Source organism: Dermacentor variabilis, chromosome 3 (assembly GCF_050947875.1).
Source record: "Dermacentor variabilis isolate Ectoservices chromosome 3, ASM5094787v1, whole genome shotgun sequence".
In the NCBI taxonomy this organism is placed as follows: domain Eukaryota; kingdom Metazoa; phylum Arthropoda; class Arachnida; order Ixodida; family Ixodidae; genus Dermacentor; species Dermacentor variabilis.
In genome coordinates, this window is record NC_134570.1 from 165,418,677 (window position 1) to 165,436,987 (window position 18,311).

At 52.3% G+C, this 18,311-nt stretch overlaps 1 protein-coding gene across 1 annotated transcript in view; it reads left to right on the plus strand.

The window, feature by feature from the left end:
• The window catches only part of LOC142576492 (LIM/homeobox protein Lhx1-like), a 227,165-nt gene that overhangs the window by 96,411 nt on the left and 112,443 nt on the right, over nucleotides 1-18,311 (plus strand). The window contains exon 2 of the mRNA XM_075686642.1: nucleotides 1,596-1,840. Coding sequence (XP_075542757.1) covers nucleotides 1,596-1,840 — 245 coding nt within the window. The remainder of the gene's footprint in view (nucleotides 1-1,595; nucleotides 1,841-18,311) is intronic.

Below are 18,311 nucleotides of genomic sequence, written 5' to 3' on the forward strand. Positions count from 1 at the left end.
ACCGGTCAGCTATTGCGCGGGGTCGCGCGGCTCGCTCGCCGACATGCGGGCGGCACAAGCCTCATAGTCGTGGCCGAGTGACCACGGGTCAGCCGCGAACGACTCCAGAGCCCCCATCTGCGCCACTGGACCGCAGTAGGAGGGGATAAGACGGCTGGCGACAATGCAGGAGGAAAGTTGTGCCTTGTACGAACGGAGTTTGTCATAAGCAAGGACAAGGAGTCGCTCTTCCTCCTCGTCGCTTTAGAGGAGGCGAAATTGATTATTGAGCCAGGAATACCACGATAACTATAGTTGTCTCACTCGATGGCGTATGCATACCTCATCTGCGGTGTTGGAGTAAGGGTCTAGGGGAGAAAAAGAACAAAACAAGAAAACACGAGTGAGAAAAGAGAAGGGTGCGAGGGTGTGGCGCGGAGCTCGTGGCCCAGCCAGCTCGACGGCGGGTGACGAGGCTGCGCGACGGCCGCAGCAAAGCGGGCGAATAGAGCGCTGCTTCGCGCGTTCCGGCAACCGAGGTGAATTCTCCTTGCCGTCGATATTGAGTAAATGCGAGTGCGAAAGCATCGCGTCGATGCGAGTGTAGTGTCCCCCGACGGCACCAGTGGCACAGTATTGGTAATAAAGAAGCTCTGGAAAATCACGTGTGTCCGTTCGTGTGGCCACGCCCAGCTGGAGCGCGCATCACCGCGCAAATAGGCGTTTTGGAATTCTAAACTCGAGACGCGCGTTCCAGGCCGGCGAGGCAAATCGCGCATTATATCGGGAAAGACACGCATTATACCGGGACGGACAGACACACTGACGGAACGAACGTACGAACGAACTAATTGTTTACTTAATTAATGAAAAGAAGTGAGGAACAAGTGTGCCTAATCTTGTTGAGACGCCATGCTCTAATTAGACAAAAAAAAAAGAATAAGAAAGAAATGAGAACCGCAGAGTGTTACACATGGCACCCGTTATCTATACCATGGTGTTGTTTACTTGTCATTATGAGTGAAATAACGCAAGCTTGTGAAATAACACTGTTCGAGAAACCGTGTGTCAGTACGACTTGCACTTATACTATTCGGTGGCCTATAGTTGCTATTTGGTGAAGTGCATACTTAGCCGCGAATTTAAAGTACGTGCTTTGTATATTATTTCTATTATAAGTGTGTATAACTTATAAGCGTTACAAATGTGTTGTTCATGCAATTTCAGCTCGCCATTCATTCCTAATTATCATTAAGGAAATTTATTGTGCATAACTTTAGCTCTTATACGTTTGTGATGACTGCCACTGCGTTTGATTCCTCTTTCTGTTTTGCAGTGTGGTGGTGATGTATTATTATACCTGCACGTACAATCTGTGCGCCCACCTGCTATGGTCTCGGAAAGGAGCTGATAGTATTGAAAATAAATAAACAAGTCCCGCGTACACAAAAGGAAGAAACACGGACGACGCCCGTGCGCATTTCCGTGTTTCCGTTTGTTGCACTTCCCACGAATAAATCGGCGTTCACCGACCTCCGTGCGTCCGACTGCGTTCGGCCGGATTCCGCGTCGCAAGCCCCACGCTCACGGGCGGCCCTCCCCTCTTTCGGCCGCAGGCGCTTCGGCACCAAGTGTGCGGGCTGCTCGCTGGGCATCTCGCCGACGGACCTGGTGCGGCGCGCGCGGAGCAAGGTGTTCCACCTCAAGTGCTTCACCTGCCTGGTGTGCCGCAAGCAGCTCTCCACGGGCGAGGAGCTGTACGTGCTCGACGAGCACCGGTTCGTGTGCAAGGACGACTACCTCGCCAGGCACCAGCAGCCGCCGCCTCCGCCGCCGCCTGCCCAGCAGCCGCCGCCTGCCGGTGAGACTCCGCGTGTGCGCATGCGCGGACGCCCCCTCGTGGCGGACAGGGAACTGCGGGGCATTAATCTCGCGTGAGCGTGAAATGGGCGAGACTCAAGTCTGTACTGCCCGTTTTCCCATCTTCGCTTACCGCGTAAGCTTTTTCACTCGGACGTCGAGCCCGCGTTCGTACATGCACCTTACACGGCACTGTGTAAAACGTTTCGCATTGTAGAGGCTAATGTTTGGGAAATGCGCGCACCTGGCGATGGACGCAGCGTGTGGATGTTTTGGGGGGGGCTGAGTTTTTGTTGGAGCTCGGTGCTTTGTTTTTGGAGTGAGAGACAGCGACGCGGAGCACGCTGTCGGGCCCAGGGCCCGTGCTAACAAACAACACTCTTTTTGCTCCACCTGCCCGTGTATAGAGTTGATGCCGTTAGGACATACATATTATTGGCAATCGAGGGCAGCGAGACAATAGCGAATACGAAGGAAAACCTTTGTGAGCTTGGCCACACGTTTCCCTCGCCTATAGGCGTACCATCCCAGTTTAGAAGCTCAGGGGCCGAATTCGCGAACCTTTGTGTTCGGAAGTGTTCTTTATTCGTTATGATATGCCAAAGAAAAACAACATATTATCCTTCGCTAATCATGTGCCAGACGTCGCGATTGTCTTGCTCCTCATAATACCAGCGTCTATAACAAGTAGGGACTCGTTTTATGAGTACTCGCCCAGAACCTGAGCTCGAAACTGCAGCGCCAGTGACGTGTGAGGTGCTCCATGACAATGCGTCAATTCTCCCCCCTTGTTCCTTGTTAGATTGTTGTCGACAGCTGCTCGATTCCGCTGATAGTGCGTGATCCTGTGTTCTCGCTGAGTGCGATCGAAGTTTACCGTTATCCTGTTTTAAACAAGAATGTCATTGACGCGTTATAGTTGAACATACGTTCTTCTTTTTTTTTTTTAGAACTCTACAGAATTTTAAAATGACGGCCGGTGGCACATAGCAGAGATTGTAATCATTGAGTTGGATTACTCGAAGAGGCGGGCATTACTGGCACGAGAAATTCAGACGCATAATTCAAAAATTAAACGCAATGTACTAATTAGGTTTTTCAATAATCACTGTACGGCACATAACGAAAACCGCTGAATTTGCGAGGTATATTTACTTGGAACAACTTCTGAGCACGGCAGCGGTTTCAAGATATGCGCCGTCAAACGTCCCGTAAAAATGCGCTGTTATTGAAATTACTTATTAACAAAACGCCGTTCTATGCACTGAAACACAAAAATAACTGGAACGCCTAAGTATTTCATCGCACACGTTGGGAAGGAATTTCTCGCAACTGATGTGATCCGGAAAGTTCGCTTCAAGTGGATACGCCCTGCAAACTCACCGGCTACAAATCGCAAATGGCAATATGTGCTCTGAAGTAGAGAAGGGGAACTGAGGGGCTCGATTTTGTTAATCGTGACCACATAAAGCTAGTAGACAATGAAACCAAGGAGGCTGCCCCTTAATTGGTTTCATTGTACCTGTTCGTGTTGTGTGGTTGTGCCGTAAAGTAGTTATTTAAAACTTGAGTAGTAAGTTCGCGTTAATTGGTCGATTATGCATTTCGATTTTTTCTGCAAGTAATGTCCGCCTCTTTGAGTGATGCAGCCCAAGGACTACAACTAATTAAGCTACATGCAATTTAAAAAAATATTTTGTTGTCTAAAAAAATAAGAAAACGTCCGCTATATTCTCACAAGATGTCGCAACCAGCGGTTTTAGACGGTGGCCACGCTGTTATTGTCACCTACAAAGACGGCGACCTCAATGCGCGCGGAAGATGGGGTAGCCATCCCTTACTACACGCGGTAGCTTCTTCGGTCTCCTATGCACCTGTTTGATTCTACCGCTGCCAAGTTAACAGTGTTCACAAGGTTAACAAGCGGTGAGTTAAAGGCGTACCAGTCGGAGGCTACCACTTTAATAGCGCATTCGATGTACGCGATGTCCCATATTCTGACGTGTTCGCGAACGCGACTTGCCCCCTATAGCGCACGACCTACCAGCACGGCATTCCCTTCTGTTACTTTCGAGGCACGAGTCCAGGGAAACCGGAACACCGTCTCCGTGCAGCGAGCGACGAATGCGTCGCTTTCCAGGAGCTGCGTGGTCGTCGCGCACTGAAGCGTAACTTCTCGCTGTGTGACCGACGCACGCAATCGCGCTCGTGCAGGCTGCGCATACACAAAGCACGACGTCTGCTGCTCGGTATAGATGCACGGTTTTTTCTCGCACGCGATCATTGCAGTCCATGCAGTTTACTGCAACGCGCTGAAACCAGTCGATACGCAGTGCTGCAATGCAGAGCTAAGCGTCACATTGTTATTGGCGTAGTTACTAACAATGTGACGACGCTCGATTTTATAAACACGAAATTGAACTCCCGCGCGCATTATTGAAGTATATGGAGTACGCGAGCGCTAACCGTTCGATGAGCCGTAAACGTTGGTCGTGGTGAGACGCGCAAAGTTTCGTGTCACCGTTCGGACTAACTGAACCAACGTTGTCCCAAGCAAGGCGAGTCAAATAAAAAAAAAAAGTTCGTAATTCACGACATCGTTCTTGAAACTTTGCAGGATAGCATTAATAACTGTGTGAAAGTTCAATTTCGTGCGTTTTGTTGCCTGCAATGCAGGTCCTACGTGTACGTATGGGTAGTAAGCGAAACGAAGAGAGAGAGAACAGGAAAAGGGCGTATAAAGGGTTACGCCCTTCACAGTTTCGTATAGCGCATACGGAAGAAATGACGACCATGGGCACCACGGGAAACAAGCGCAACACTGACACGTGCACACGAGCGCTTCTCAGACGCGCGCAAAACGCACTTGGCCAAGGGCGGACGCGCACAGCGGCGCTTCAAGTGCGCTCTCGCGTCCCCCCTCCCTCTCTCTCTCTCTCCCTCTGTGCGGAGCAACCTCGTCCCCGTTCGTCGCCGGTTGCGCAATCGCGCCATTACAGGGCGAGTCGGTCGGTCTGCGCCGTCAAGACTACGTCCGGCTGCGCGCCGAGCTGCGTACGGCGCGGCTTCGGAAGCGGCCCGACGCCAGCGGAGCCCCGAGCGAAGGAGGCGCGCATCACGCTCTCGCCGCCGTTCTCGACGGCGCGAGCACCGGACGCAGTGTGGGAAAAAAGGCGCGAACCTGGCGCGCGCTTTGGATGGCCGCGGCAGCCGAACCTAGTCGGCAGGGAAATCACGACAGCGAAAAAGAAAGTGCAGAGCAAAACAAAGAAAGAAAGAGAGAAAAGCGCGCCGGCGGCGTTTCCGAGAGTGCGTGCGTGCGTGCGTGCGCGCCTGCCTGTGCGTGTGCGCGCGCGAGCGCTAACGCCAACGGACAGGCAGTCAGGCGACAGCGCGCGCCGGCCGTAGCTAAACGGCGCCAAGACAAAGGCGGCCGGCGTCGGCAATGATGACGGACGAGCTGTCTGCCCAACAAAAGGGTCCCGCGCGCTCGCCTCGCAAACGACGACGGCTGCGCGACGCCACCACCACCGCGGGGCAGCCTGGCTGCTGCCTCCGCCGGGACCCCCCTTCTTTCTCGCTCCGCGAGCTCAACAAAAGGAGCGTGCGGCGGCCGGCGCAAACACGCAGGTAGCCGGCCAGCCCCTCGCGCCTGCAGTGAGCACGCGGAGTCAACAGGCGGCCGCCGCTTCTCGAGCGTCCACTGACGCGTGTCGGCGCGACTTCGCAGGCCGCCCGCCGACTCTCTCTCCGCCAGGGCCGCGGCCCTGCTGGTAGACGCGTGCGCGACGCCGCCGCGGTTCCTTCTTCGCGTCTGGCAGCCGAGACTCGACCTGACGGACGGACAGCCCGCACCATGCAAGGTCGGCCCCGCTTGCGCCAATGTGGGCGCGAACTCGAAAGGTGGCGGCGGCGGGTAACGCTGTCGGCACGCCGGTGGCGGACGTTCCGCGGACAATCCGCGCGGCCTCAAGCAAAGTGCGCAGGCGTGTCCGGGTTGTATGTGGCCCCTTCGGGGTCCCCGCCGTTTATAACTGAAGCGGGGGGGAACGAGCGGCATGGGCGGATTCGGCACGCGACCTGCGAATGGGCACGCGATGCTAGAGTAGAGAGCGCCCCCCGGCAGTTCTCTGCACCGACGCTGAGCTGGACGCGCCGCGGTCATTCCAGCGCTATGCGTCAAGTGCGTTTAGGCCTTAAATCGGCCAGGACCACTCAATGACCCCAAATGCAGAGGCAGTACCTTAGTCACGGACGATTGTTGTGGTACAGGACAATGCGAAGTGCGAGACCGGCTTGAAGTGCACGAGCTGGTCGGTGCAGTGAATTCAAGACAGAGAGGCGACCTGCATTCGCAGGGACAACGGTGAAGGCGTCGGATTTCTTCCCCTTGCTGTTGTGCATCTGCGTGTTCCCTGACAAAATAATTTCCGAATCTCACACTCTAAGACTTTGATCGACTCTTGGACGTACCCGACATGGCCCATTAGGCGACTGAGGATTGCGAGCCACGATACAGCGCACTTCTTTTCGGCGTTTAATTTACCCTCCCTCCTCAGAATAAACTGCACACAGTTCTGCAATATCCCAATGAGGCATTACTGGCTCCCCCTTTCGCGTAAACGGTTGCATCTACCCGCCGTGGTTGCTTAGTGGCTATGGTGTTATACCTGTGTCACACGGGCACATTTGGAAGGTCTTCCAGTCGACGGCCTTCGAAGCGCCACAACTCTATCGACTCAAAGGTGTTGTCGCGCTGCTACACGGCACTTTTGAAAGGCCGTTGAGCGGTTCAGGCGTTTCTCGCAAAATTGTGTGGCGCTGCGGATCTTTATTTTCGTTTTCATGTCACGAAAAGTTAAACAACATTAAAACCTCTTAAAAGCCCTATAATTTCTTTTATGTTTGTTTATACAATAAAAGAATTTGTTTATACATCGCCATACATAAATGTTTAGTTTTTAAGTTGTTGAGTAGCGAAACTGCGGCAACGTTTGCGCCGCTCGATGTGGCTGCCGTTTTGGTGTGTGTTCGCACATGTCAAGTGGCAAAAATACTTTATTGAATAATTAATAACACTCATATATAGTATTTTTAGAGGATTTTGGTTTGATTTGTATTTTTCTAACCGTGAGTACGAGCACGCTGTGAACGAGAGGGCATGTACGCGCTGTTTCCGCTTCCGTTGCTCAAAGGCCATCGAGATTTCGATAGAGTTGTAAGGTGCTCCGTTGACACGATAGACTATTGACTCGGCGGCCTTCGAAACGCGGCCCGCGTGGCAGCTCGAACTTGACCTTTGAGTCAACTGGCTATCGGTTGGAAGGCCTTCCAAACGCCCGTGTGACACGGGTATTAGGCTGCTGAGCACGAGGTCGCGGGATCGAATCCCGGCCACGGCGGCCGCATTTCGATGGGGGCGAAAGGCGAAAACACCCGTGTACTTAGATTTAGGTGCACGTTAAAGAACCCCAGGTGGTCGAAATTTTCGGAGTCCTCCACTACGGCGTGCCTCATAATCAGAAAGTGGTTTTGGCACGTAAAACCCCCATAATTTTAACGGTTGCATCTTTTGCTCGCGCTTTGTCTCCCTGCCGCTACCACCTCTAACAAAAAACGTTCTCAAGCAATCATGTTTGTTGGGGTTATGCTTCTCGGTGTGATAAGAGCCTTCTTCCCTTTTCCTCCGTGCACACAAAAATAGTTAAGCGCAGTATTGCAAGATCTTGCATGAAGACGGCCCTCATCAGGTCTTGTGGCCACCATGTAGCTGGATGCAAGCTTCGATTTGCAAGTAGCCAGGCTGAAGCTCTCAAGTTTCCCGTTACCGCTTTGTACTGGCATCGCTGAGAGCCTCGCAACAAGCCTTAACAGAAAGCAATCGGCAGCTACTCAATCTGAGAAACGCTCATGGCAAATGGTTGCGGTTATCCCATATGTGCACCAGGTTGCGCATAATCTTAAAGAGGTTGTCAGCAGGGCAGGCGTTAGGTTGCCCTGTTCACTGCCAGAAATAAGTTAGGTATATAGCGTGTGACATCAAGTCAATCGGGCGACCGAGAACAACATGTTGTAAAAAGCAGCACAGGCAGAGGTTTGTTGTTGAATGCTGTGACTGTGTGGTTTATAAGATTCCTCTTTCATGCGAGCGTTTTTATATCGGTCAAACGGGCCGGTGTATCAATGACCGCATGCGCTAACACTCAAACAAAGTTCAAAAACGAGCTAGAGATAGACAATTATCACTGCATTGCAATGAATGCGGCTGCAAGCCGTCTTTTAAAGATGTGCCCTATCTATCAAAATACCTCGATGGCCGCGCACGTCTTATTTCCGAGGCTTTCCATATTGACAATAGAAGCGAAACATGCGTAAGCCTTCCCTCCATTTCTCTCCTTCCGAAGGAGATTGCCTTCCTATCGCATTAATTGCAATTTTCGCCCCTGTGCATACTAGATTCTGTTGATTCTGTGCTTTGAGATAGCGGTGGAGTATATATATAGGCTGACTGAAAGAATAAAGAGGGTTGTTAGTCAGCGCTGTTGTCCGTGTCCCTCTCTTTGTTCTGTTGTTTAGCGCTGCTTACTGCTCGTAATCATGAACCAACCAGCCCAAATGCGTACTCTTCTACAAGACAGTTTATAGACAGCTTATAGATCGACTATAAACCGTTATGTAGAATTTGTATATCGACATACTATAAACAGTAATCAATAAAAAGCGTTAGATGATCTCTACAAAGAGTATATAGAGATTCAACGGGCACTCAATAGACGATAGTCGACGAAGCTATAAGGCTGTGTATCGTTAGACTGTCTGTAGATATTCTCTAGACAATATGCGATGAAGAGTGTAAGGCCATAAGTCGGTCCACAGATTAGCCTGTACGCAGTATCTAGAATTTTTCTGTACAAGTCTGTTTAATTTGTTGAGAGCGTCAAACAACTTTACAGACGAAGGGCGATTGACTTTGTGTAGACTGCCCTAAGGAGGTTTCAGTAAGGGACGCGAGCGAGTAACCGTGAGGTTTGCTCAGTGACTCGTCTTCCTGCGGCTGTCGGGCCTCTTCTGACGCCGACAAGGACTAACATCGGCGCCACGTCGGAGCGACGGCAGAGAAGCGAGTCGCCGCCGTCGATGACCTTGAAAGAGCGCGGAGCGAAGCGATTGGTCACGGATTCTTCGCGTTCGCGCCGCACTCTCGGCGCGTCCGGCCATGTGCTACGGCCCTCATCGTGTGAATTCGTTGGCTTCCTGCCTGCCAAGTAGGGCCGCGTTACGAATTTGGCCTCTCCAGTATTTAGGAGAATTCCAAGAAGTGTGGTAGAGTGGCTGAGGTCGTCCTTACAGCGTGTGAGAAGAGCAACGGCTATAAGGGCAGCTCAGGAAGAAATCTGCGCATGCGCTTCCTGGAAGCATTTCATGTTACGTAGTCCGAGTTATACGGCGTGGCGACTCGTGCGAAATGAGAAAGAAAAAAAAAAGGCACCAGAAGGCGATCTTCGTATGTACACAGAGGACGATTATTCTTGAACCGTGCTGGTTTTCGTGGAATTTGCGGATTACCGATGTGCGAAACTTAAACTGCGGTTCTTATCACAGAACTTTGTTCAGAGTGGCCACTGCACGTGTAGTACGAGGACAAGGTGGGATCAGTGGTGTCCAAGCGGCGCACGACGCCAGTCTGTAAACATGCGAATGCGTCCTCGCAATACGAAGCGAGCTGCAGCTCAAGAGAAACAGTCTGTTAAAATTCCGGACGAATTTTGGATGTTGTAAAACGTCATGCTCGATGTTCACTTCGATGTTCGCTCCAGGACGAAAGCGTCTACCAGCGGTCTCTAGTTACCCCTGACATGCGATTCCAAGTTGTGCGTGCAAATTTCCCGATTTCATTACCCCACATAAATTTCTGCCGTCCTCGACAGCGCTTCCTTTCCCCTAGCACCCACTCTGTATTTCTAACGGACAACACTAGTTCTTTTTTGTATCTATTGACAGTTTTATTTTATGTGTTGACAGTTCTTTTATGCACTGTAGGCTTGTATACAGACAATTTGTTTTCGTTAATTTAAGTTTTCTATGATATATTTTCGCGATTGTGTTTGCTTCTTTTAGTTAGCTTGCTCATCTTTAATGCATATCTCCATTGTTAATATTAACCGAGACTCCCGTTGCAGCCTTTGACTTTGGGACCCTCGTATGTATATTGTCTTTTACCCATTCATTGTACTTCAAGAATAATAAACTGGAACTGGAACCGATTACCTACCCTATGAATTACGCGGTGTGCCCAGCTTCTATCTTACCTCTTAATTTCAACTCCCACTATACCCCCGTTTGACAAGGCCGAGCCCTGAAGACTAGCATTAGTCTGGTGAGCAAGGCGAAGCTGTCGGCTCATGCGCACGGCATCCTGGACTAGGGAGGCCGCGACTCCCACCGTCAGCTCAGTTTTACAAATAAACTTTATTCCTCCTCCCATCACAGAGCGAACCCCGAGGGGCAAATAATGTACAGCAATGGCGGAACAATCGATGCGAAGTGCTTGCAGTGTTGACTCCTTTTCTTATTTTATGCAATGTGAAAAAATGAAAAAAAATCAAAGCTGTGAAGAGGGGAGTGTGATAAAGAGGTTACGGCGAGAAACAAAACAGAATAGTGGTGGTCTCTCATGTAGTCGTGTCAAGTTGTTCATTTCAGATTGTCAAGCTCAGGCCGAGTTGGCTTCTTGCGCCGGAATCGAGTCTTCCCACTCAAGCAAATATTAACGGATCGGGTAGAAGAGGGGACAAGTTGTGTTTGGTCAATCTTTCTACTGCGTGTTCTTTGACTCGATCTGCTCGCTTTGAAAAATTTACGTAAGCCCCGGTCGGGTCAGGCTCACATCCGCGAAGTTGGCTTGCCAGCTAAACAGAGAGGTGGATTATTGTAACAGGTGTCGATTCACGTGGTCAATGACGAAAAGGAGCGTAAGGGAAAATTCCTACAAAAAGCGGACCACCAACCGCATTTCGTAAGTTCTGAATGATCGCTGGCATACGCGTCGGGTTATTTCAGGGATGAAAGCGAGCGCTTCAGCGACGACGATCGAAAACTACTTTGGTGGGCGCGGAGCGGAATTCGACATAACGACCCCCGTAAAGCTGGCTTTCACGCACGCACCGGGTCAGTCGCGTTCGCCTATGTGCATGGCAGCGATATTCATTGCAGTGCATGGTCGCAGTCCTACGTAACCTCGGCACACCGGTCTTAGGCGTCCTTCGTTTCACCGCGCACAAGTCTCTCCGTTCTGCATATATGGCTCACAGTGTGCGCCTTCGAAAGCGAGCGCGCACTGCTGCAACGTAGTTCCGCGTACGCGTCGAGAGAGAGAGAGTTGGAGAGAGAGAGAGAGTCCGTCGAAGAACGGAGAGCACGCGAGCCACGCGCGGAAGCCATCAGTCGCCGTCGACGACGCCGGACACGCAGCGCGCGGGGGCGCGCACGCGAATCTGGCGCCGCGCCGTCACCGACAGAGTCGAGCCTGCTCAAATATTCACGAGCCGGCTGCTGCTGCTGCTTGGGGCGTCGAGGCGGCTCAGCAGAGCCATTTGTTGCCGCTTTGTTTGCGCCACACCGAGCGAACTGCCTCCGCGCCGCTTATGTAGCTTCTGAGCGGCGGCAGCGGGACCTGTCCCGGCCGCTCCGCACGCCACGTGTGTATCTGCGGGCGCGATGCGTAGATACGTGTGTGTGCGTCGTCAGCATTTGTGTGTCTCGCGTGACGCCATGACGACGTGGGACGATTCGGGCAAGTTTCTAAGCGTGCTTGGAAGCCCTTGTTACTCGGGGACGCCGACACATCGCGCGCTGCTGCAGCCAGAGTTTTTGCCGTTCCACGTGGTGTGGAGACCCGTGCGGCGACGCAACAGGAAACATCGACAGCACAGGCCTTTTATGTGAAATCTTCTCAGACCAGAATATTAAAAATGCGAAACAATAACAGAAACCTGAAAATTATGTTATTTTTTTTTTCGCGGCTGTGCACTTACTCCGGCATAGGCATTAGGAAGGATAGTTAGGCTCGTTGGTTAAGCATGATCGGAAGTGAAGGCGCGACAACGACGGTGGGTGAAGAGGGAACACACACACAGGGATCGGCCTACACCAGAAAGCAGGCCTTTGCGCATGGCGTTCGCCGCCAGCGTTTCCCGGTAAACATCACGGTTACATAAGCTGCAGCTGCCGGGAAGCATGCCCGACGCTGTCAGGGATCTTTGAATGCTATCGTGTTCCACTCCTAAAGGCGAAGCGTAAGCGTCCTCCAATTTTTTATTTGACATTATGAATCGACTCGAACTTTCTCATCTCCTTCTGAAGTTTCGCGGGGCTATATAGTGTCCAGCCAGAGCCTTCGGAAGTTTGCTTCACATTGGGGGGGGGGCTGATATTGACCCCCCCCCCTCCCGGTTTGTGTGCGAGGACTCGATCGCTGTTGGGCGATCTGTTTCCGCGAGTAAGCAATGAAGCTGGGCGTGTGGAGGTCCTAGGCACTTGACGGCAGGTACGCGGCAGTCGTCAGTAAAGGAAGCAATGCATATGCTTTTTGCGCGGATTGTTGTATTCGGTGTAAGCTGGCGACATTGCTTTGTGAACCGATCACAGAGCTAGTTGACGTGCATATTTGGTCTGTCCTGCGTAATGATAACGCAAGCTGAAGGTAGGGAAGAGAGGGGGGGGGGCGCAAGCTTCCCCTCCTCCCCCCTGTGTCCGGGCAACTAAACGTGCGCACCATTGTTATGCGGTGGCTCATTCGCAAAATCCGGATGGCAGACAAATGCCGACGCATTTCTCACTTAGGAAGAGCATATCGCTTCATCTAAGTACTGTTACCATAACGCCTTATAGATGTGCGCAGATTCTAACTTTTCTTCAGGTCGCGCCACTTTTCAACTGTTCCGTATACAGCCCCTGCGCCGAGTAGGCAACATTTGCTGGCAGCAGTTCGTTAGCGCGACGTGTACGTCTAAACCTCAACCATCCCTATTGTAGCTGATATATAACATTTCTTCCTCTAGTCATCATCGGCAGCAGCCCATATTTTATGTGTACATTGCGCGACGAAGGCCTCTCCTTGAGATCTCCAGAGTTAGCGCCTGTCGTGCGCTAGCTGATCTCATCTGACGTCTGTCAATTCCCTGGTTTCATCAGACCGCCTTGTAGTTCTCTTCCCTTGTTGCCCATTCTGCAGCTTCGATAGTGCACCGTTTGGCTGTCCTACACATGAAATGGCCTGTCCACTTTCATTTCTCCCTTTAGCCACAGTGCCCGTAAACTATTGTCAATGGAGTGTCACTGATGCATTCGCATAAGAGCTGTTCTAAACCTCTATATAAACAGCTTGGGGGCTTTTTCCTCCGGTGGCAATACGCGTTCCACAAGCGGGTGGAGCTGGTGTCCTGCATGGCCGCGCGACGGCCCAGCTATACATGGACACAAAGGAGCGAGGACCACAGGCGGACCACCGGCTATCGCGCCCAACTGCTGTGCTCGCACGGGAGCGGGCCCGCTCGCACGCACAACCACACGCACCGGCCAGTGGGCGAAAGAAAACGACCCGCGTTGACACATTCCGCGGCCCATCGATTCCTGCCTCCCGCACCTCCGGCCATCTTCACCCACCCGGGCCAGTGAAGCTGTGTAGGACTCCCGGATCGGGAATCCCCGAGGGGAAAGGGGGCGGCAAGGGGAGGGCGCGCGTGCGTGTATCGCGCCGGAAAGAAACGGGAGCAGTATACACACACACGGAAGGCAGGGAGCGATACAGGCGCATCATCGGTGGGAATGCCGCTGGCGCGCGTGCCTGCTCCGGGAGGGAAAGGGCCGGTCCCTTGTTCCCCCGTCGGTCTTCCCTGTCTGGCCGGGAGATAAATGAAGCCTCCGGCCAGCCATCGGCGGTGCTGGCTGCGTGTTTCGGGCGCCGCCAGCCGCCGTCGATCCCATGGCAGCCGAGGTTGGTGGCATCGAGTGAGCGCTGAATCTCCCTATATTATTGTGGGTGGACCCGCGGCCGCACTGGGCGCAGCGTTGCCGACGCGTGCAGGGCTCTCGCGTGAGTCGCGCGTATTCACTCTGAACGGAAATGCGCCCGATTGCAAACTCGCCCGCTTTCGAGGCGCTTTGCTCATCGCGCCGGCAAGAAGCCTTCAACGACGCGCCCAAGTTGGGGGCCGCGAAGCGGTCAGATTTCTTTGCGCTTGTTGCGGGTAAACCAAGAAGCAGCGCTAAACCGGTTTGGGCGTGCGACTATGCCCGGAATTCTGTTCTAATTAGATTTTCATTCGTATGACTGGAAAAAAAGATTCAATTATTCCTGCAGCAAATGAAACAAGGCCGAACTTCACTTAGTTATTTAGCGCAGAAACTCCAGCGCCAGTAGATCAGTGTGACGCGATCGTATCGGTATTTTCTCGGGTTTGGGCATATCTGTCATCTAGAAAGTTATCGAAGCTTACATGTTAAATTGCCAGTTCATTTATACTGCAATGCATGCTTTTACTTATAAACAATTAGGTGAACAAGAGTGGACGCTCTCAAAATTCATGACATCACGACAAGCAGATGCGAGAACTTGCAGTACCAGCGGTGCACATAACAAACAGAATGATGGAGTTGGCGCTGAGCATTGCCTGGGAGGGGCTAGAATTTACTTCATTGCGTTTAGCGTCACAGATGAACATGATGATGATGATGATGACTTGTTGGCATCGCCTTTGAAACGGGGCTGTAATAAATAGTCACCTATCATGCTTGATTTAATCAGGTATGTATACATGCCTTTCATTCTAGGATTTCTGCGTACGGCTCCTTAATATTCTCTCTTTCTCAAAACTTCTCTGTCTGCCTTGCACAGCGACCTATGCCTGTAACAGATCCACCGACTGCCGACCGGTTTACGCTCCCGTCCGCATTAAATCCAAGCGCTTCTGGCAGGTGTACGTTACCTGGGCTCTTACTAGGTGAATCCCTTCGCATTCCTTTGGGATGTGCTGAGTGGTCTCCGGATTCTTTGCTTCAGCATACACACATACACAGCATACACAACGAATATGTTAATGCAATGTCACCACACGTATTTTTGGCGTCTTCGAAATCTTTCCGAGCCTGCTTTCACGATAATGGCTGCGCTTTCGCTGTTGCATAAACGTAATTTAATGCTTGACTGAGTATTTCTATTCATCGTTCTTTGAATTTCGCACACCACTGAGGCTATGCAATTTGTTCTCAACGCGAAGCTTTGCCCCGTATAGGCTGTTCTTTAACTGCATGGGAAAGGGAGAAATTGCTTCGGTTAGTATCCACTCAGCCATCTTTCATTCGACTTGTGGTATTGTAAACACAAATTTCAAATGGACGCAAAGTTTAGAGCAGATTCTCGACGGGGACAGCGCTATAGAGCCACCTCGGAGGTTGCGCGAACTCCGTCATAGCAGAAAGTGCTCGAATCACACGTTTCAAACGAAGGTGGCGGTCGTGACAGTTTAACTGCCCGAAGTGACAGCTTCCCTGAACATACTTCACGGGAATGCCGCGCACCCGCCCACTACCCATGCCGCTCTCCTCCGAATCACGCGGTGACATGCTCCGCTATCAGCGCGGGGCATCGGCGCTCGCTGCTCTAAACGCCACGTGCGTCCCTCCTCGCCCTCTTTCACACACGGACGGACGAAGAGAGGAGAGAGGCGTGCGGGGACACAGGACGGAAAGCCAAGGGGGTGGGTGACGTGGCGGCGCGGGCGACCGTCCGTATTCCTCGAGCTGTCCGGCCCCATGTCGGAGGCGCGTGCTATCGGCAAGGGTGCGGTAGCTGCCGACTCCTTATCCTCCCGCTTCCCCGCGAACAAAGTCTGTGTAGGGAGGAGAGCAGGCAGAGAGGGCGAGAAGGCCGGCTTGGACCGCGCTTCCCGATAAGGAACCGCGAAACAAAGGCCGGTGTGCGCGCACGTGCGCAGTCAGTGGACCGCGCGCTGCAGAGCGGCGCCGCGGGCGCCTTGCGGCCCGCCATTGATCCTGCTGGCCGATATACGTTAGCTTCGCCCGCCATTCGCGGCTGCGAGTCCCGATGGCTCGCACGCCGGTGGGACGACTACCGGAGGAGGAAGAGGAGGAAGATGGGCGATTCTGGGAGTCACCGATCGGTTTGGAGATGGACGCGTTGCTGATTAATGGTGCTTCTATGACGCTCCCGTGGCGGGAAACCCATGACAACATTGTTTGTTCGGAAGGCGCTGCCAGGCCAAAGCGAGACGTTGGCTTCTTTGCCGGGAGACAGACGCTCGCAAGAGTATAAGGTTTACGTCGCGGCACTATATTCGCGCGGCGTTGTGCGCTTGCAGTCAGCGAGAAAGCTATGCTTCGTTCCATGGATAGCAGTCAACGCTGTGGAGGCTATAGAGATACTTGTTGCAGTGGCTTCGTTCGCACTGGGATATAGTTGTATGTTTCTTTTTTACAGCAATTGTGCGCAACTGTTCTTTATACAGGCTCAGTATTGAATGAAACAAGCTTTAATCCTTAGAAACAAAAACATTGTGGTATACGGCTGCTAATGCGTTGTTTTAGATCATTGTTATTTTTGTTCTTTTCGGGTTTTTTTATTTCCAACCCGTCCCGAGGAGTCTCAGCTGCAAGCTCGCGCGAGCGAACGCTGTTGAGCATGAACGGAACGCATGGAGTGATAACTTTTCTTGACCGAACTTCTTGCGGAACGGAGTACGGAACGGAGAATAAGCCTGCGGTTGGTCTCGTGCAGTGGGAACACCCTCGCTTGATACTGGTTTTACCTACATGGGCTACAGTTTAGCACTGGGGGATCACGCCTGCCACGGAAGGATGCCTCGCATTCACCGCGTGAGGACTACTTGACCAGAGTGCTTCGATGTTCGGACCAGGAGCACATCGAAGCACGCTATACACTGGATCTTCCAGCAGCGACGTGGAACCTACTATGCAAGGAGCCTTTTTTCATTGTCCGAATGAAAATGTGCACAACTTGTTCTTGTGCTCTACATTTGCTAGCGTTCGTTAAACAAGATCAGGGTTCTTTTTAAATGCCGATGAAATCTTCACTTAAACCGACTTCCACAGCGTGTGGTATCGGCAATTATCTTTTCTTCATGCTCATGTAAGACAGTACATCTTTCGTTGCTGCGTTGATTAGGGCAAGGGACTAATATTTATGCACTCAAAGAGAGCTAGATAAATTTCTATTGCCACAATATACATGATTATGAGGGACCCTCACTCCAGGGCCTCTGTCAAAGGAAATAAATAATACTCTAGTCAAAGAATGAACCACGTGACGTTCTTCATATGATGGCTGCTGTACGCTCACATATACGCGATTGCGTTCGGTGCAGGACATCAGAATGGAGAGGGTGACGTTTCATGAAAAGCCCGCTGTGGCGCTTCCAGCTGGACAGCCTATACGGACAATTGTTTCGTCTACTCGGCTGCGCCGAGCATCGCGCTGTATACTGTGCGGCGGGTAGCGCGACCCACCGACTGACAATCAGACTGACTGCAGGCAATGCACGCCGCGAAAGTTGTTCGAAAGGGTGATGTGGTCATGTGCAATTAACGACCAGATACTACGTCATGCCTGGCCGGTTGTCACGGCTGTCGGGCGCGTAAGGTCACGCGTAAGGTCAATTGGACTTGAGCGGTCATCGTTTCTGCGCGCCTGTCATGACCTGTCGCGTAAAAGAATGGGGATGAAGGGGGGCTCCCGCTGGTTCTCTGCGTGAAAACAGCTTGAAATCAGAGAACGGAAGCGGCGCATCGCTGCTGTACTTGCGGTGTAGACGCGATATCGAAACACATACTCGAGTGAGACCTTCGCGGCACCTGCGGCAGTGATCAATAAGAGCGAAACGCTGGGCCGCGCTCCAGTTGCCGCGGCGCGGTGGGAGGCTGGGATATTCTCGTAAACGCTACGCGCTCCTTTAATTGCACAAAAGGTAGCGCCAGCTTGAGTGGAGCGCGAGAACAGCAAAACAGTAAGGAAATAAATGAAGTTGAATGAAGCCGGTGGCTGTCGCAGCTTGGTTCCTCGTTCGTGTTGTTTCGCCGGCGCTGCTGGACGGCGAACGTGAAAGCCGCGGCACGAATTACGAGCTCCCCTATATGCAGCACCCCCCCCTCCCCCCCCCTCTTCTCTTACCTGCGGCGTGATCCCATCTGTCTTTTCTGTACGCTGCGCGCTCTTATTGCCGCCTGCGTGTGTATAGTTTAAAAGTGTAGTACGAGAGCTGACGGCGGGTGGTTTCTGTGTGGCGTGCTTTGTTCGTGGCGGCGATCTGGCGTCTGCGCGCGCAGCGGGCATTCGCGACGTGTGAGCGACTTGTGTCACACAAAACATTAGGCGCGGCCCGACTGTAGGCCGGCAAGTGCCTTTGACCTGACCGCGGGAGAGATGCGTGTACACACAG